This window comes from Aphis gossypii, chromosome 1 (assembly GCF_020184175.1).
Source record: "Aphis gossypii isolate Hap1 chromosome 1, ASM2018417v2, whole genome shotgun sequence".
NCBI classification, from domain to species: domain Eukaryota; kingdom Metazoa; phylum Arthropoda; class Insecta; order Hemiptera; family Aphididae; genus Aphis; species Aphis gossypii.
Window position 1 is genome coordinate 69,314,110 of NC_065530.1, and position 14,371 is coordinate 69,328,480.

At 28.0% G+C, this 14,371-nt stretch overlaps 1 protein-coding gene and 1 long non-coding RNA gene across 2 annotated transcripts; one reads left to right on the forward strand and one right to left on the reverse strand.

The window, feature by feature from the left end:
* Positions 1-967: 967 nt before the first annotated feature.
* LOC114129495 (uncharacterized) lies at positions 968-13,233 on the reverse strand. Its single transcript, XM_027994247.2, has 6 exons — positions 13,067-13,233; positions 6,826-6,966; positions 6,179-6,766; positions 4,262-4,841; positions 2,580-3,051; positions 968-1,772 (listed from the first exon to the last, which is right to left on the reverse strand). Exons 1-6 carry the CDS (start codon positions 13,070-13,072, stop codon positions 1,286-1,288), a joined length of 2,274 nt encoding a protein of 757 aa, XP_027850048.2. The 5' UTR covers positions 13,073-13,233; the 3' UTR covers positions 968-1,285.
* Positions 3,032-4,366, forward strand: LOC126549395 (uncharacterized). The gene is made up of 2 exons (XR_007603518.1): positions 3,032-3,162; positions 4,186-4,366. It is a non-coding gene; the product is annotated as an uncharacterized LOC126549395 (long non-coding RNA).
* Positions 13,234-14,371: the final 1,138 nt, after the last annotated feature.

A 14,371-nucleotide genomic window follows, 5' to 3' on the forward strand; every position in this document is an offset into this window, starting at 1 on the left:
TATAATAATAATCGAAAAAAATAGCTTAAGAATATTATAAAAATTTTGAAAATTTTAAAGCGTATAGAGAATAGACAGTAATAATAAACGTGTAGTAGATATTGACGATTTTCAATAATCTAGGATTAATATTATTAGTATTACAGCATAATAACTGATCGTTATTTTTCATTTAGATATACAACTTTGTCAAAATGTTCATAAAAAAAAAATTAAGAAATTGGACATATTATGTATTTTCAATAGTTTTACAATATTCTGTAAGATCAGTTTATGAGGAATTTTGTATTGAACTTACTGTTACAAATAAGGTAATAATCCATAAATCAAAAATATAAAAATAAATAAAACTTGCAGGGTATAATATATTAATATAATAAAAATGTTTATAATTTATATTATATAATGAGTAATTTAAGTATTATTTTCAGATAAAAAAAAAATAAATACCTAATCACTGCAAATGGGAATGATGGTTACATAAATCTCTGGAATAACTAACGTACGTTTATCTGAGTGGTTTAAATTTGACACAATACATCATTTATATATAATATAAAATATACTTATTTTACTTCATCATCCACCGTCACACGACGTCCTTCAGAATTTTAAGTGTACACGGATAGTCTCTTAATAATAATTTCCACAGTATGATGTCTGCATGAACAGATAAACTGGTACTTATAGTTAAAATTATTATATATCGGTATGATTTATTTCTTCAACGTCATCATAATGATGATACGCGTCGTGCACGCACTTTCATAATACATTTTGAGTATATAATACAATATAATATAATATATTATATTTTACTATAATAAGTACCTATATAGCTATATGGCTATATACTTATTCATATTACTAGCATTTAATGACGTGTATGTAAAATAATTATTTTTGGATGAAAACCATTGTACAGCGTGTACTAACACGCTAATAACTGTGTAAAAAAAAAAAAGGATGCTTTTAGACAGTTTGGTTATTATTATTATTATACGCAGTAATTTGTATTTAAATACGTTCGTGTAAAAAAATTATATAATTATGGTTCAATAATTAATTACAATTGGTATGTATTTATAGTCTTTTGAAATTGGCTGGCAACTTTGCCGATCTTCGGTACTGCGAACAGATCGCCGTGTTCAACCATCGTCGAACATGGTACAAGTATGTCATACAAAAGTGATGTTGGATGGTTTGTTATTGGAAGAACGAGGAAAGTAAGTGAAGAAACCATTTCCTTGGATAAAGTAATGGCGGGAAGAATATCGTGGACATCTTAAGCTGTCTCGACGACCGGAGCATCGCTGCTGCTACTGCTCTCGACTACAGCATCCGGAGCGGAAGTCGACTGGACAGAAACGTCGGCGGCGGCGTCGGTGGCGGCTGTGGAGGAGGCGGCTGGCACGGCAGTGGACGACGATACGTCGAAGGTCGGGAAAGTGGCACCGTTGTTATTGCCGGCCACCAGTCCGGGATACGGCACGAACGATTGCGAATATTTGAATACTTGGCTGTGAAGCGGATGGTCTAAGGACGAGATGGAAATCGGCGTCTGGTCGGACTGCACGACTGTCTTGGTGAGCGGTGTCAATGAAGGAGATCCTTCAACCAAGTAGCCTTGACGGAATTGGGTTCCGAAGTTGTTGAACGCGGATTCTGGCGAATATGAGGCCAGGGAGGCTTGAGATGATAATGCGGACACGGATGGGTGGCTGTAGAATTTGTATGTGTCCAGGGGCGAGGCGGAGTTGGATGGGTCATACCTGAAAAACATATGTACGATTTGCAGACGTGAGAAAAGGCATATGACGAGTGGAATTACATAATAATAACGTACACGATATAGATAAGTGTTAAAATGTTATGATGATAATAATACCAATGTATGACTAGGAAGTTATTGCATTTGCTTATTTTTTATATTGGTAGCGATAGACCTACTAGTGTTAGTGAGTAATATAGTTATAAATCAATTTCAGCCTCTAAGAAGCGACTAGTAAAATTTGGATATTAATTGTTTATTGCGAGTGCAGATTTACTAGTGTTATGATTTATTTTTATGTATATTTAATAATTACTTATAATTACTCGTATTTAATACATACAAAAAAAAACACATTATTTTGTACCGTGTGCAGAATGTATAAAAACACGAAGAGCATATTTTTATTTATAGAAACCCGCATTTATTATATTTTCTGAGTTGGAAACTATTCAGAATACTTAAATTTAAAAAGTTTAAAATAATGTATTTCAATATATTTTACGGTTTTTTTTTTTTCATTGTTTGTAATAGTATATAATAAAAAAAAGTTTTATTATAATTATAATTGAATAAATACAGTTTTGTGTGATTTTATGATTTTAACTGCAAAAAATATTAATAGATATTAGAAGTTTAGAAGTCTAAATATTAGTGTGTATCGTTTATTCGTTTCGTTTTGAATCTTTTTTAAAATAATTTAAGTTATAAATTATGTTGTGCATGTCACTCGAAAATGACTAGGCGAATCACCTATTTATAGGTAAGTAGTAAGTACCATATTGATTCCAGTTATTGTTATACTTACAACAAAGGCAATTGTCCGTTGAACGGATCGTCTTGGATTATTTGTACAGAATTGAACTTTGGCTGTGCTTCTGGGACGTTGCGGGATTGCGATTCTACTGCTGGTTTTTTCTCTTCGCTCACTGCTTTGTCACTACTCTCAACCTTGTCTCCACTTTCGAGTTTGGCGGCGATCTCAGCTGACGGATTACTGAAAGTTCCTTCGGTGATTTTAACCGTTGCTTCGGTGCTTCCGACAACCTGGCTAGACTGTGGGACATTGGTTCCAAAGTTAGCTGCGAATGCCTTCAGTTCTTCTTCCGAAAACTTGGGTGCATCAAAGTAAGGGTAGTACGATGGCTGTTGGTCACCAACAGACTGTCCAAAGTTCTGGAATCCTGATGAACCGAACAGACCCAGAGACGACGCGTCCGATAGGGATAAGGACCCAAAGTTCGAGTTTTGCAGTTCAACTGGTAGACCCGGCAAGCTCACTATTAAACCAATAAAAGTATTTATAATTTCGATCGTCATACATTTGAAATTCACAATAGTGTTGAAAGTAGTTTTTACACAACAATCTTCGAACATAATATTATCTAATGGTGAGTACTGAATATATATTGTTCGTTTAAATCATGATCATGGTTCTAACGTGATTGTTTATTATTAATTTATACAAATTTACAAAAAGTACGTTCATGAATAAAATATATCACCATGTGCTTAAAATGATCTATCGTATATGAAATCTTAATATTTTATTCATACGAATAAAATGGGTTTATACTTATTCATTGTTATTACTCATAATAATAGTATGTTTATATTATATTTTTACGACAATCTCATTAGATACTAAGATATCACACTGTTAGTTAGCACGGTCAGTATTGTATATATGATATCAATCGCAGCTACTCATCAAATTTATAATGAACTTGTACTCGAATATATAATATATGACGCATAAAACCGTGTCAATAAAGATTAATCAAATTCACAACGGCGTATTTACGAACTGGCATGCCAAACTTGCCAGTTTTTTGTTTGTATTTGAACAATATAATATTCAATTATTTAATAAGAAAATATAAACAATAATATTCCAAAACGGTACATTGGCCTCATTAGATAGTATTACGCACTAGAGGTGATCTTTGTAATAATTATTTGTGAGACGAATGAATTTTGGAAGTCATTGAACGCTAGCGGTCAACTCAGCTGTTTAAATTGAAATTATAATAAATAATAATGAAACAGACAAATAGTCTTATGTCGAACGAGATTAGGTTTTAATTGAATTTGAAATTATCACACGAAATGTTTAAGATTTTCATGTAACTGTATAGTGGAATTGCTCCGATATGACTAGACATTTTAACGAAATAAAAATATTCGTTTTAAATTTAATTTTTAAATGTGTCCGATTTATATATTATCATATAGGTACGTGGTGTAATACGATTTAGTAGTTTTAATTAAAATTCACAACACTTTTGTTATTTAGATAAAAATATAAAATACAAGTTTCGATAAATATATAGAAATATATAGAAATATGTATATATATATTTCAATATGTAGAAATCATTCAACCTATCATATTTTTTTTTTAAATTTTTCAGGTGTTATAGTTTTCACGTCCATGCTTATTATGTCACGGAGATTTTTTATTATGGCGTACAGAAAAAAAATACTTACCGGTTGTGACACCGGCCTCAGATTTGTTTTCTGTGACTACTTCGGATTTAGCGGAGGTGACTTCCGATCCGGTGACGGTGGATGACTCGCTGGGGTCGCTTGAACCCTCAGTCGGTGCGGCGCTTGAAGTTTCTTTGACTTCTTCGACTACCACGACAGGACTTAGTTCTTTGACGGAGTCTTGGGTTTCCGGGGCTGGTGAAATCTTCTCGCTATCAGCTTTGCTGGGTTCGTTGCTCTCCGATGACGGTTCGCTTTGTTCTTTGGCCGGGGCGGCATCCTGAGCCGCGGGCACTTCATTGTTAATCGCTACTTCAGCTGCGGGAACTTCGGCGGCAGAAACGTTGCCGGCAGTGACCTCCTCCTGAGCGGGGCTGTCAGGTGTAGCTGCCGATGGCTCGGCTGTGACCTCTGCGGATTGCTGTTGCACCGTTGCCGTTTCATCTTGAGCCGATGATACCGGGACAACCGAGGTAGTGATTTCAGCTCCGCCGAATTTTTTTTCGACGTTTACGGCATCTACCGGAACGACTGTAGTGGGCACGACACTTTTTACTGATGGTACGGTGCTGACGAAGGGCTGAATAACAAAATCGTGTTTGGTTTATTAAAATATTTTTATAAATAATATTTTATCAATCGGTAATAAATTCTACTGAATATTGTATTTTTGATTTGTACCTTTATGGTTATAATTAATATTATTTAAAACAAGACAAATATATTATATTGACTATATCATCATAATCTGCATAGAATTAATTAGGTTTTTAAATCTGGAGGGAAAGGGCTCTCTCTGATATATTATCTCACCCACTGGTAACGCCAATGGAAATCAAGTTAATTGATAGAAATAACAAAATGTGGATATGTGATACGATTTAAATAGAAAATGTATTCGATAATATTTTATATAAATAATTGAAATATAAACGTTATGTTGAAAATTATAACATTTTTATTTTGTTTATACTAGCTAAGATATATTTACTTAAATTTTCGCGTCAAGTATCAAAATGTACATTGATAATTTAAAGCTATTTTAAAAACTTAGCTTAGAAAATTCTAAATGTTCAAATTTATCAAAATTTTAATTATACTACTTTATTTTATTTTTCAAATGTATATGAGCATAAATACATTTTCATATTTAATTACCATTAAACTAAAAACCTTTCTTTATACTTATAATAATACACTAATAATTAATAGTTATTTAATTTTTGTAAAATAGTTTGTTTATATAAAAATTATAAAAAGATACATATATTATATTATGCAATAGTGCAATGCATTTACATTACAGCTGAAATTAATAATTTTATTATATTAAAGACAAAAATTCAAGTAAGTTGCAGTTTAATATGGAAGATGTATGTGTAAGGTAATGTGAAGATTTATATTGAAATTGAAACCACAATTCATCTTCAGTGAGTAAAAAAATATCAAGCTGATAGTAAATTACAATAATCATGCCAATTATAACCAAAACTCGTTTTCATTTGACATACTTTTTAATAATTTTACTATAATAATATTTTATAGGTATATACATTATGGATATGAATCGAAATTAGAGAATAGATATTAATTGGAAAAAAACCAAATGTACTTCTAAAAACAGCTACTATGTAATTTATGCAAATGGATAAAACTGAGAAGAAATGATTTAAAATAAAGCCAAAAAAATAACATTTGTTTAGTCATTATATATAGGTTTCATATAAGCAAATATATAATAATAATGCGTAAGCACATACATAAGTATAATTATACTTTACAGTTACAACCTCATGAGTAGCATTTGGTCTAGAAGTTTATCGACATCTTGAGATATACACAATCAAGGAACCCCATATTTAAAATCCTGCACTATGATAATATTATATAAATTATTTTTAATAATTATAGCTATACCTGAATTGGTGGGAAGTTTGGTACTGGATACTTGAATGATGAAGAAGGAAATCCAAAGCTGGTTTGTTTAGGTAATCCAAATTCGGGTAAATTCGGTAAAACTGGCTTGCCTAATAACGTATCCTTTGGTTTTGACTGTTTAATATTGTGTTCAGCAGGCACAATAGCAGAAGAAAATTCAGGTCCGTGATATGCTCCAAATTGATGTTCTTGGAAATATTTTCCTGGTTGATTGAAATCGGCTAGTCCTGGGAAATTTTTATTGAATTTTTTTGCTGGACCAAATTTGTATTGATTGAACGTTGGCTGGGCTGGTGCTGGGAATGGTTGGTAACCAAATGGTTTGTGGTTGAATTCATCATAACGGTAAGATGGAGAGGAGTAAGCCTCTGGTCCTTGATAACCCCCGTGTCCGGGGTATACAACAGGTCCTGGGTAACCGGGGTAAGGCCCAAATGGTTGATAATTTGCTCTGAATGGTTGGTAAGGTTGATACGATTGTTTAAAGTGATCAAATGGTGCTCCGAAAGGCTTTGGAGGTACACTATTGTGTCCAAACGCTGACTTAACTTGTTCTCCTTGATAAGGCTGTTAACAATTACAATTGTTAGAATTGGCGTTCAAAAAATAATTAACATTTAATTTACTTGATTAGTCTGCACAGAAAATGGTTTTAAGGTTGGTTTTAGTTGTGATTTGATTTGTACTGATGGGTCAAGTCCAGAAAATTCAAATGTATTACCATAGTTTGCTACACTTAAGATAGTCAACGCCAACACAATGGTCAACTGAAAAAAAAACAAAAATAACAATGAGTATATTGTTTATTTTATTTTAAAATTAAATAACTAGCCATATTATTCCCTAAACAAATGTATACTGTTATCGATTTACTGATGTACGAGTATACAGACAAGATAGAATAATATGTAAGTAATATTTATAATAAGTACTGATTTAGATACAGTGCGAAAAATGTAAGTTGCAAGTTAAAAGTATAGGTATTTAAATAATGCATTAATTGATCATCAATTATTAATTATATTATTAGGTATAGGCATGTATAATATTATAAAACTTAATACAAAGTTTTATCTACTACCTATTAATACGTAATTTTTAAAACTTGTAAAAACTCGTATTTTTTGTTCTTACTTCAAATCTGCACTAAAATATACTACAGTTACATTTAATTAAATAATTAAATACTCTCATACCTACCTACCTACTTAGAACCAACTAGTTTAACTATAAATAAACAAATTAACATATTTATTTAAATTTTATATGGTAATTACAAGTCATGTACTTACATTGTACATGCATAACACAATTTAATTGACCATCTATAATAGTGGTGTGTTCCGAGATAAAAGTATAAAATAATTCGAACTTTCAAGGTGATATCTTAATTATATTTTTTAAAAGATAATAAAAGATTATATTATAATATTATGACTTGTACAGATAATTCCAGGATATTTGTGACAGTACTGATTATATAAGAGCATACGTTTTTTTTTGAATACTGGTCTGACTAATTTGACATTCTGCCAGATCATTTAGACAATTTTATAAAATTTAAATGAAAAATAGTAAGTTTGATTTTGGAAAAAAAATATGTTTAATTTTCTCTTTAATTATAAAACTACAATTTTATTTTTGCATCCTATATATTACACAAAATTGTTATGTTGTTGATAAATTGATGAATGTTTAATTTGTTACACTATTGAATTAGGTAGGTAAGTATCTAATCATATATTTTTAATACAACGATTGATGGTCATAAATAATGTAATACATATATACATAACACCAATTTTAATAATTTATATTTTATAGTATTTATATGATTTCATCAACTACATAATAATTGTACCTTTTATAAAATTTAATTGAAAAGGTAATAAACAGCATATAATTTAACATTATTCCTAGTTATTATTTTTTGATTAGTTTTACATAATATGTGATTTTAAAGTAATTAAATCATTTAAATTATTTTTGTTATAAGACAATAAAGCGAAAGTTGTGAATATATTACTATACAAACAATGAGTTTCATAGCCTAATATAATAGTATAACAGTATCATATTATTATTATATTGATACACACAAATATATTTGATTTAACTAATCACATATTTTTAATTTAATATTTTTATCAAAATAGTTTTGTCTAAAATAGTTCAGGATATAAACATAGTGCATGTTATTATTATGCACGATGTATTTTATTGTAGCGATTGGAATAATAACTATTAATTATTATAACTTAATTTCATAAGTGAAACCCACATTATATATATGAACTTAAAAGTCATATATTTTATTATTTTGAAAAATGTATTCCACTAATAATTTAAATGTATATCAATGTAAAATAATTTAAGCCAATCATATTATTTTAGATTCCTAAGGATGTTGATTTGTTATCGTAATTTTTTTGTCTTTATAGCTTATAAATCTACATAATAATATATTCATGTGAATATCATTACATCATAGCTATAGTAGTTCTGACATTATGTTTGCATATTTTAATCGAGCGATCAATTATTCTTACATTAATATTATATTAAATATCTTGTTATCTTAAAATATCGGGTAAAAGCTATATATTTTCAAGTAGTATGTCCTAAAAGAGAGTGAACATATATTAAATGTTTTTAATATTAAAATGTATTCATATAAATTATATAAAAACGAATAGGAAAAAAAAATGAAGATGTTACAGGACTAGTATGTAAATTTAGATCATGTCAACATTTTTATGTGAAGAATATCCATTATCTATAGGTCACTGTGTAAATGTATTTCGGACAAGGATAAATAAAATTGCCGTCCAGACACGTTTTATGGACATATACACGAAGTTTGCTTATTTCTCTTGTAGTAGCCAGTAGGTGTACCATCGTGTGATTATTATATTTTAAATGTTATTAGAAAAAACCTTGTCCTTGGTGTGGGTAAATTGTTATGAAACGAAAGCAAAATTATCCCTATTCAATCAACTAAACCATCATCGTCAGCGTGCCAAATTGTTATGGATAGAAAGAAACTATTTTACATTGGGTATTTAGACGTTATTACATCCACCAGAATCAATTAATTAATAATTATACTCTGTTCACAATCAGGATAATATTTTATACTATCACGTATATGGAGTATTATTAACAATCGAATTAAACTTCCCAAAAATAATATGTTAATAAGGACCGAAATTTGATCGTCTGCCTCAGCAATCGTAGTAAATAATTAAGTACATGTTTTGACGTACTTGAGCAATGAGTATATGTAATTTTAACATTTGAAAAATTGATCATCTTGATCATCACACGATACATGTTTACATATTACATAAAGGTAGGTTACCTTATGGTAAATACCTTTTACATGCGTTTTGTCTGTGTTGCGTGGTGATTTGCCAAAACAGTCGAACGTTTTATTTTCAAACTGTCTGTCAACACCGATGTCAATTGAAATGTTAATCAAGTCAAATGAATCAAAGAATAATAAATGTGATGATAAATTTTCTCGGCATAACTTTTCATCCATACACTCATCGTCAAATTACTGTGAATACATTTTAACCATCTGACGATAGATAAGTAATAACTATTTGTTTTATTTCTCAAATAAAATGGAATAATGCTCAGAGTATACTTATTTTTAACGTTATTTCATTCAATTACATTTCACTTATATTTTTCATTGAAAATGCAATTTGTATTTAATATTTATCGATAAATATAACCACTGTTAATGACAATAATTTAGGCGATCCTAATTTTTTTCCGTTTTAATATCACATATTTTAAATATACATAAATTAAATATTGAGTAGTGACTAAAATATTGTACCTAATTATTATTAAAATAATATGTTTTAATTATTAAAAAATTATGATTCCATTACTAGTTAAATTACAACTTAAGGCATTTTTAAAAGCAGGTATATTTTTATTTTAACAATATACCTACTGTGTTCGTGCGATTGGAGTAATTATGTTCTAGTAAACAATTAATTATATTGGTCGTTAAATACATTAAGGTTTACTCTCATATTTATATAAATTTGAAAATATTATAAAAATATTACTTTAAATCTATAGCATTTGAATAATTTACTATTTTGATCATGTGTTATTTATATTACGAAATTACATACTAAATGTAGTAGGTATACTTTAAGACCATAAAAATAAAGGTGTATACAACCTCTATATTTAATATATGATGTATCTATTATATAAGTAAATAGCCGGTTACAATTTTTTTAGGTAGATAAAATGTCTACTCAAAATCGTTAATTAGAAAGATTAATCAAAAATAATTTGCTATTATAACTACTTTTTTATATTTTAAATAATATTTGTATTTTGTACTACTTTTTAAGAATTTTTAAAATTGCTCTAACATTATACAAATTATAATGTTTGATTCTTTGCGATTTCCTAACTCTTTTTCATACATTTATTGTGAACTTAATTGTTAATAATATATATATGCACGTAGGAGTAATCATAACTTATTTCCGTGACGCCTTAACATGTATAAGGCGTTGCCCAACAAGAAATACTTGTTAAAAATACATCGATTTGGTTCTCTATTATAGAATGAGTTTAGTTATATTTAGATAAATAACCATATGTAAATTGCTTATTGAAATGTATTATTATTTAAACAGATAAGTGATCTATTAAATGTGAGATGATTTATATGCGTAGCTTATGCATAGTGATAAGTTAATACGAACAACAAATAATCCTTTTTAAAGTGATATTAGTTCAAAGGACGTTTGATTTTGAAATGACAGCTATAAAACTATTTTGAGTTGTTATTTTAATGATATACTTATTTCACAGATGGTGAGCGCAGTGAAATGATTGAAATTTTGACTTTTTTCAATTCTGTTATTGTTGACCTTAAAATCAGAGGTCTAACAATCATTATAGCTGCTTGTTGTACGGTTCGCTGAACGGAAAATGATCGTTTCATAACAAGATATTATTCGGTTATAATATGAATATTATCCACCAACGCTATCATGATGATCACACAAACATAATAAGGTGCGTTGCTAAATTTGACGATTTGTCATGAATTGATGATGTGGGTCAAATATGTTTCAAACTTTTTATGATTTAAATTATTATTATAACATTTATAACTAATATATAATGTTAAACTTTTATATTATAAAATGTGGCAAATTCCCAATATTTTAATATATGTATTAGGAAAGATCCATTGAAATGTTATTGGATTATCAGACAATGGTTTTTTAATAGTATATCATTACATCAACCAATTTAAATTATTTTTTTTAGTTGTATGAAATTACTTTTTGCTTACAAAATATAATCATTATTTCAAAACATAAATGTATGATGTTAAATTCAAAAATAATTTGAAAAAGATATTTAAAAATTATCTACCTACTATAATATTGCAAAATTTTTATAAAAAAAAAATTGATTAAGGATAAGTGGTATTATTTTATATAATATTATATTCACCAATTAAATACTTATATTTATTACATATTACTTATTATTCAATAAATTGGAAAATTGTAGTTATTATATTAAATTATGAACTTTATAAATAGAAACTTATATATTCTTTTTATTAATAATATATAATACTATACAAAATTATGTATTTATAATTATAACTTGTTGAACAAGTTTTATTTAACTTTATAAAATGTATTAATAAATATATATTTTAATCAGTACAACAAATTAAAGTAACTAACAAATAAAATATGGAAAACAAATAATTTTTTTAACACATTAATTTAAAAAGGTATTGAATTTTAAGTTTTTACCGATCAATTTTCTCGAATACGAAAAAATAATGAAAATTAAATTAATAAAACTATAAAATATACTTCTTATGTATTTAATAGAAATAGTAATTTTATTAATATGTTTAAAATTGGTGCCATTGATTCACGTCTCTATCTCACATAAATCGTTTTATTGTATCCTATTTTAGTAGGTGGTTTTAGTTGTTTGTTAATAATTATTAATGATTATAGAAAATGTTTTATGATAATAATATATAGTAGGTACTTGTATTTTGTACACATTTTATTCAAAGATTAAACATAATGATAATTGCGTCAATACAATAAATATACATTCTCTCTTAGCTCTTAACAAGTAGGTCTAAAGTGCAATGTATATTATTATAAAACTTTAAAAAAAAAGTAACAACAAGCAACAACCCATAACCCACATGATATTGGCTTAAACGATTATAATCTAGATATATACTAACTTTTACTTTATGCAAATGCATGTATAGATTAAATATAATTTTAATTTAAATGAATAACTCCTACTAAGTGTATGGTTTTATAAATCCAAAAAATTCTCAATTCAGTTAAAGCTAAATTTAAGTACTTTATAATGAGTATATACACAATGTTTAAGAAAATTTAATAAAAATTAAAACAAATATTGGAGATGGATTATTTTAGTGTTAAAAACTGCGATTAAATTGTTATTATAACAAAGCGTATTTTTGTATTGTAGTAGTATACTAGTTATCGGTAAATTGTTAGGCTAAAATCTAAAAGGTCGAAACTTTATATTTTATTGATGAGCATCGAATCATTAAATAGCTAATAATATGTTATAGGGAATTTTTCATAAAGGTATTACAAAAAAAAAATGTTATATCTACGTTTGTATAATTAGAAAAAATTATTTAATAAAATAAATTTTTTTTTTTATTTTTACTTTTTGGTTTCGTGTAGTAAAAATAATATCGTGCATTCGTCTATAGTATATTATATTATTCAGATGTATTATTTTATATTATATCTACTATAATATTTTAGGTGACAGTTAAAGAAAAATACTTACTGCCATCGCGAAGAAGTCCGCTGGAGACTTTGACGGAAAATAAATAAAATAAAATTTGAACGCGGTCCACGTTCAGCACCTCACACAATTGTCTCCGGATAGGTATTAAAAGTTATTTAATACCGGTTTTTGTTTATATAGGTACGGCTGTAAACAGGTAAGGAAACAATAATATATAATATTGTAAAAAAAAACTCACGCGCACACACTCACACCACACAGACGCGCACGCACACACATATGCAGACGAGTGCGATGGCTAACCGGTAGGGAGATTGTGTGCGATGCTGTGTGCACCGCGGTGGCGTTCTTGCTATTTATCAGCAACGGGCTCGAAGAGACAAGGACACTCATAAGACATATTATATATTTTAGATTATTATAATTATTATTATTAGGCCCGGATGTTAATGTTTTAAAAAAATGCATTAAGAACCTAAATAATACAAAAAAAAAAAAATAATGCCCTAACAAATTGACTGATCTAAATACCTACTTGAGAACTCTTAAAAAATGATTAAATTAAATTTTTTTTTATTGATTTATTAATTAATAATTACAATTTATATCGGTATATTCGTATTTTGATTTAAATGAAACTGCATTGAAACTTGTTTTAATCATCTAAAAAAAAATTTTAAAAATTTGTTTTCAGTATTTTTTGTAATAGTAAATATAATATGTAGATAAACTATTTAATTAGCTTTAATATTTTATTCAGGTGATATTCATATAAAATATATAAAATTTCGATGAGTATTTGATGCATTTTTTCATTTCAGTTTTAATCAATTGGTAAAAATAATAAAAAAATGTTCCTAAAACTTCAACAAATGACCTAAAAAGTCACAAAATTGACATAAAAACAAAAAAAAAAAAAGTTATTTATTTAGACTCGTGTATTATTACTTATTAAACACATTTTAAGATTGAAAAGTATCTTCTATGATGTTCCAAAAAAAGATGCAAAAGTCATGACTTGAGCCCTAAGTAGACTAATTATTATTATGATTAGGTACATTCGCAAAAAGACGGGTACATGCCAATCACAATATTAACAACTGTGGTACATATCACATATGTAATATCGATGTTGTATACTTGATAACTGTACTATTCGTCATGAATCGATTTGTAAGTGTTATGGACATTGGGGGTTTGCTTTGTTTTTACTCAGTTTTTGAGATCACACGTTCACATATTGTTGTGCTTTAATCACTTCCAGTGTCAATTAAGTATATATTATTTAATCTGACCTAAGTCTATAGTGGGATCACGACTTTCTTGTAGAACGATAAAGGAACG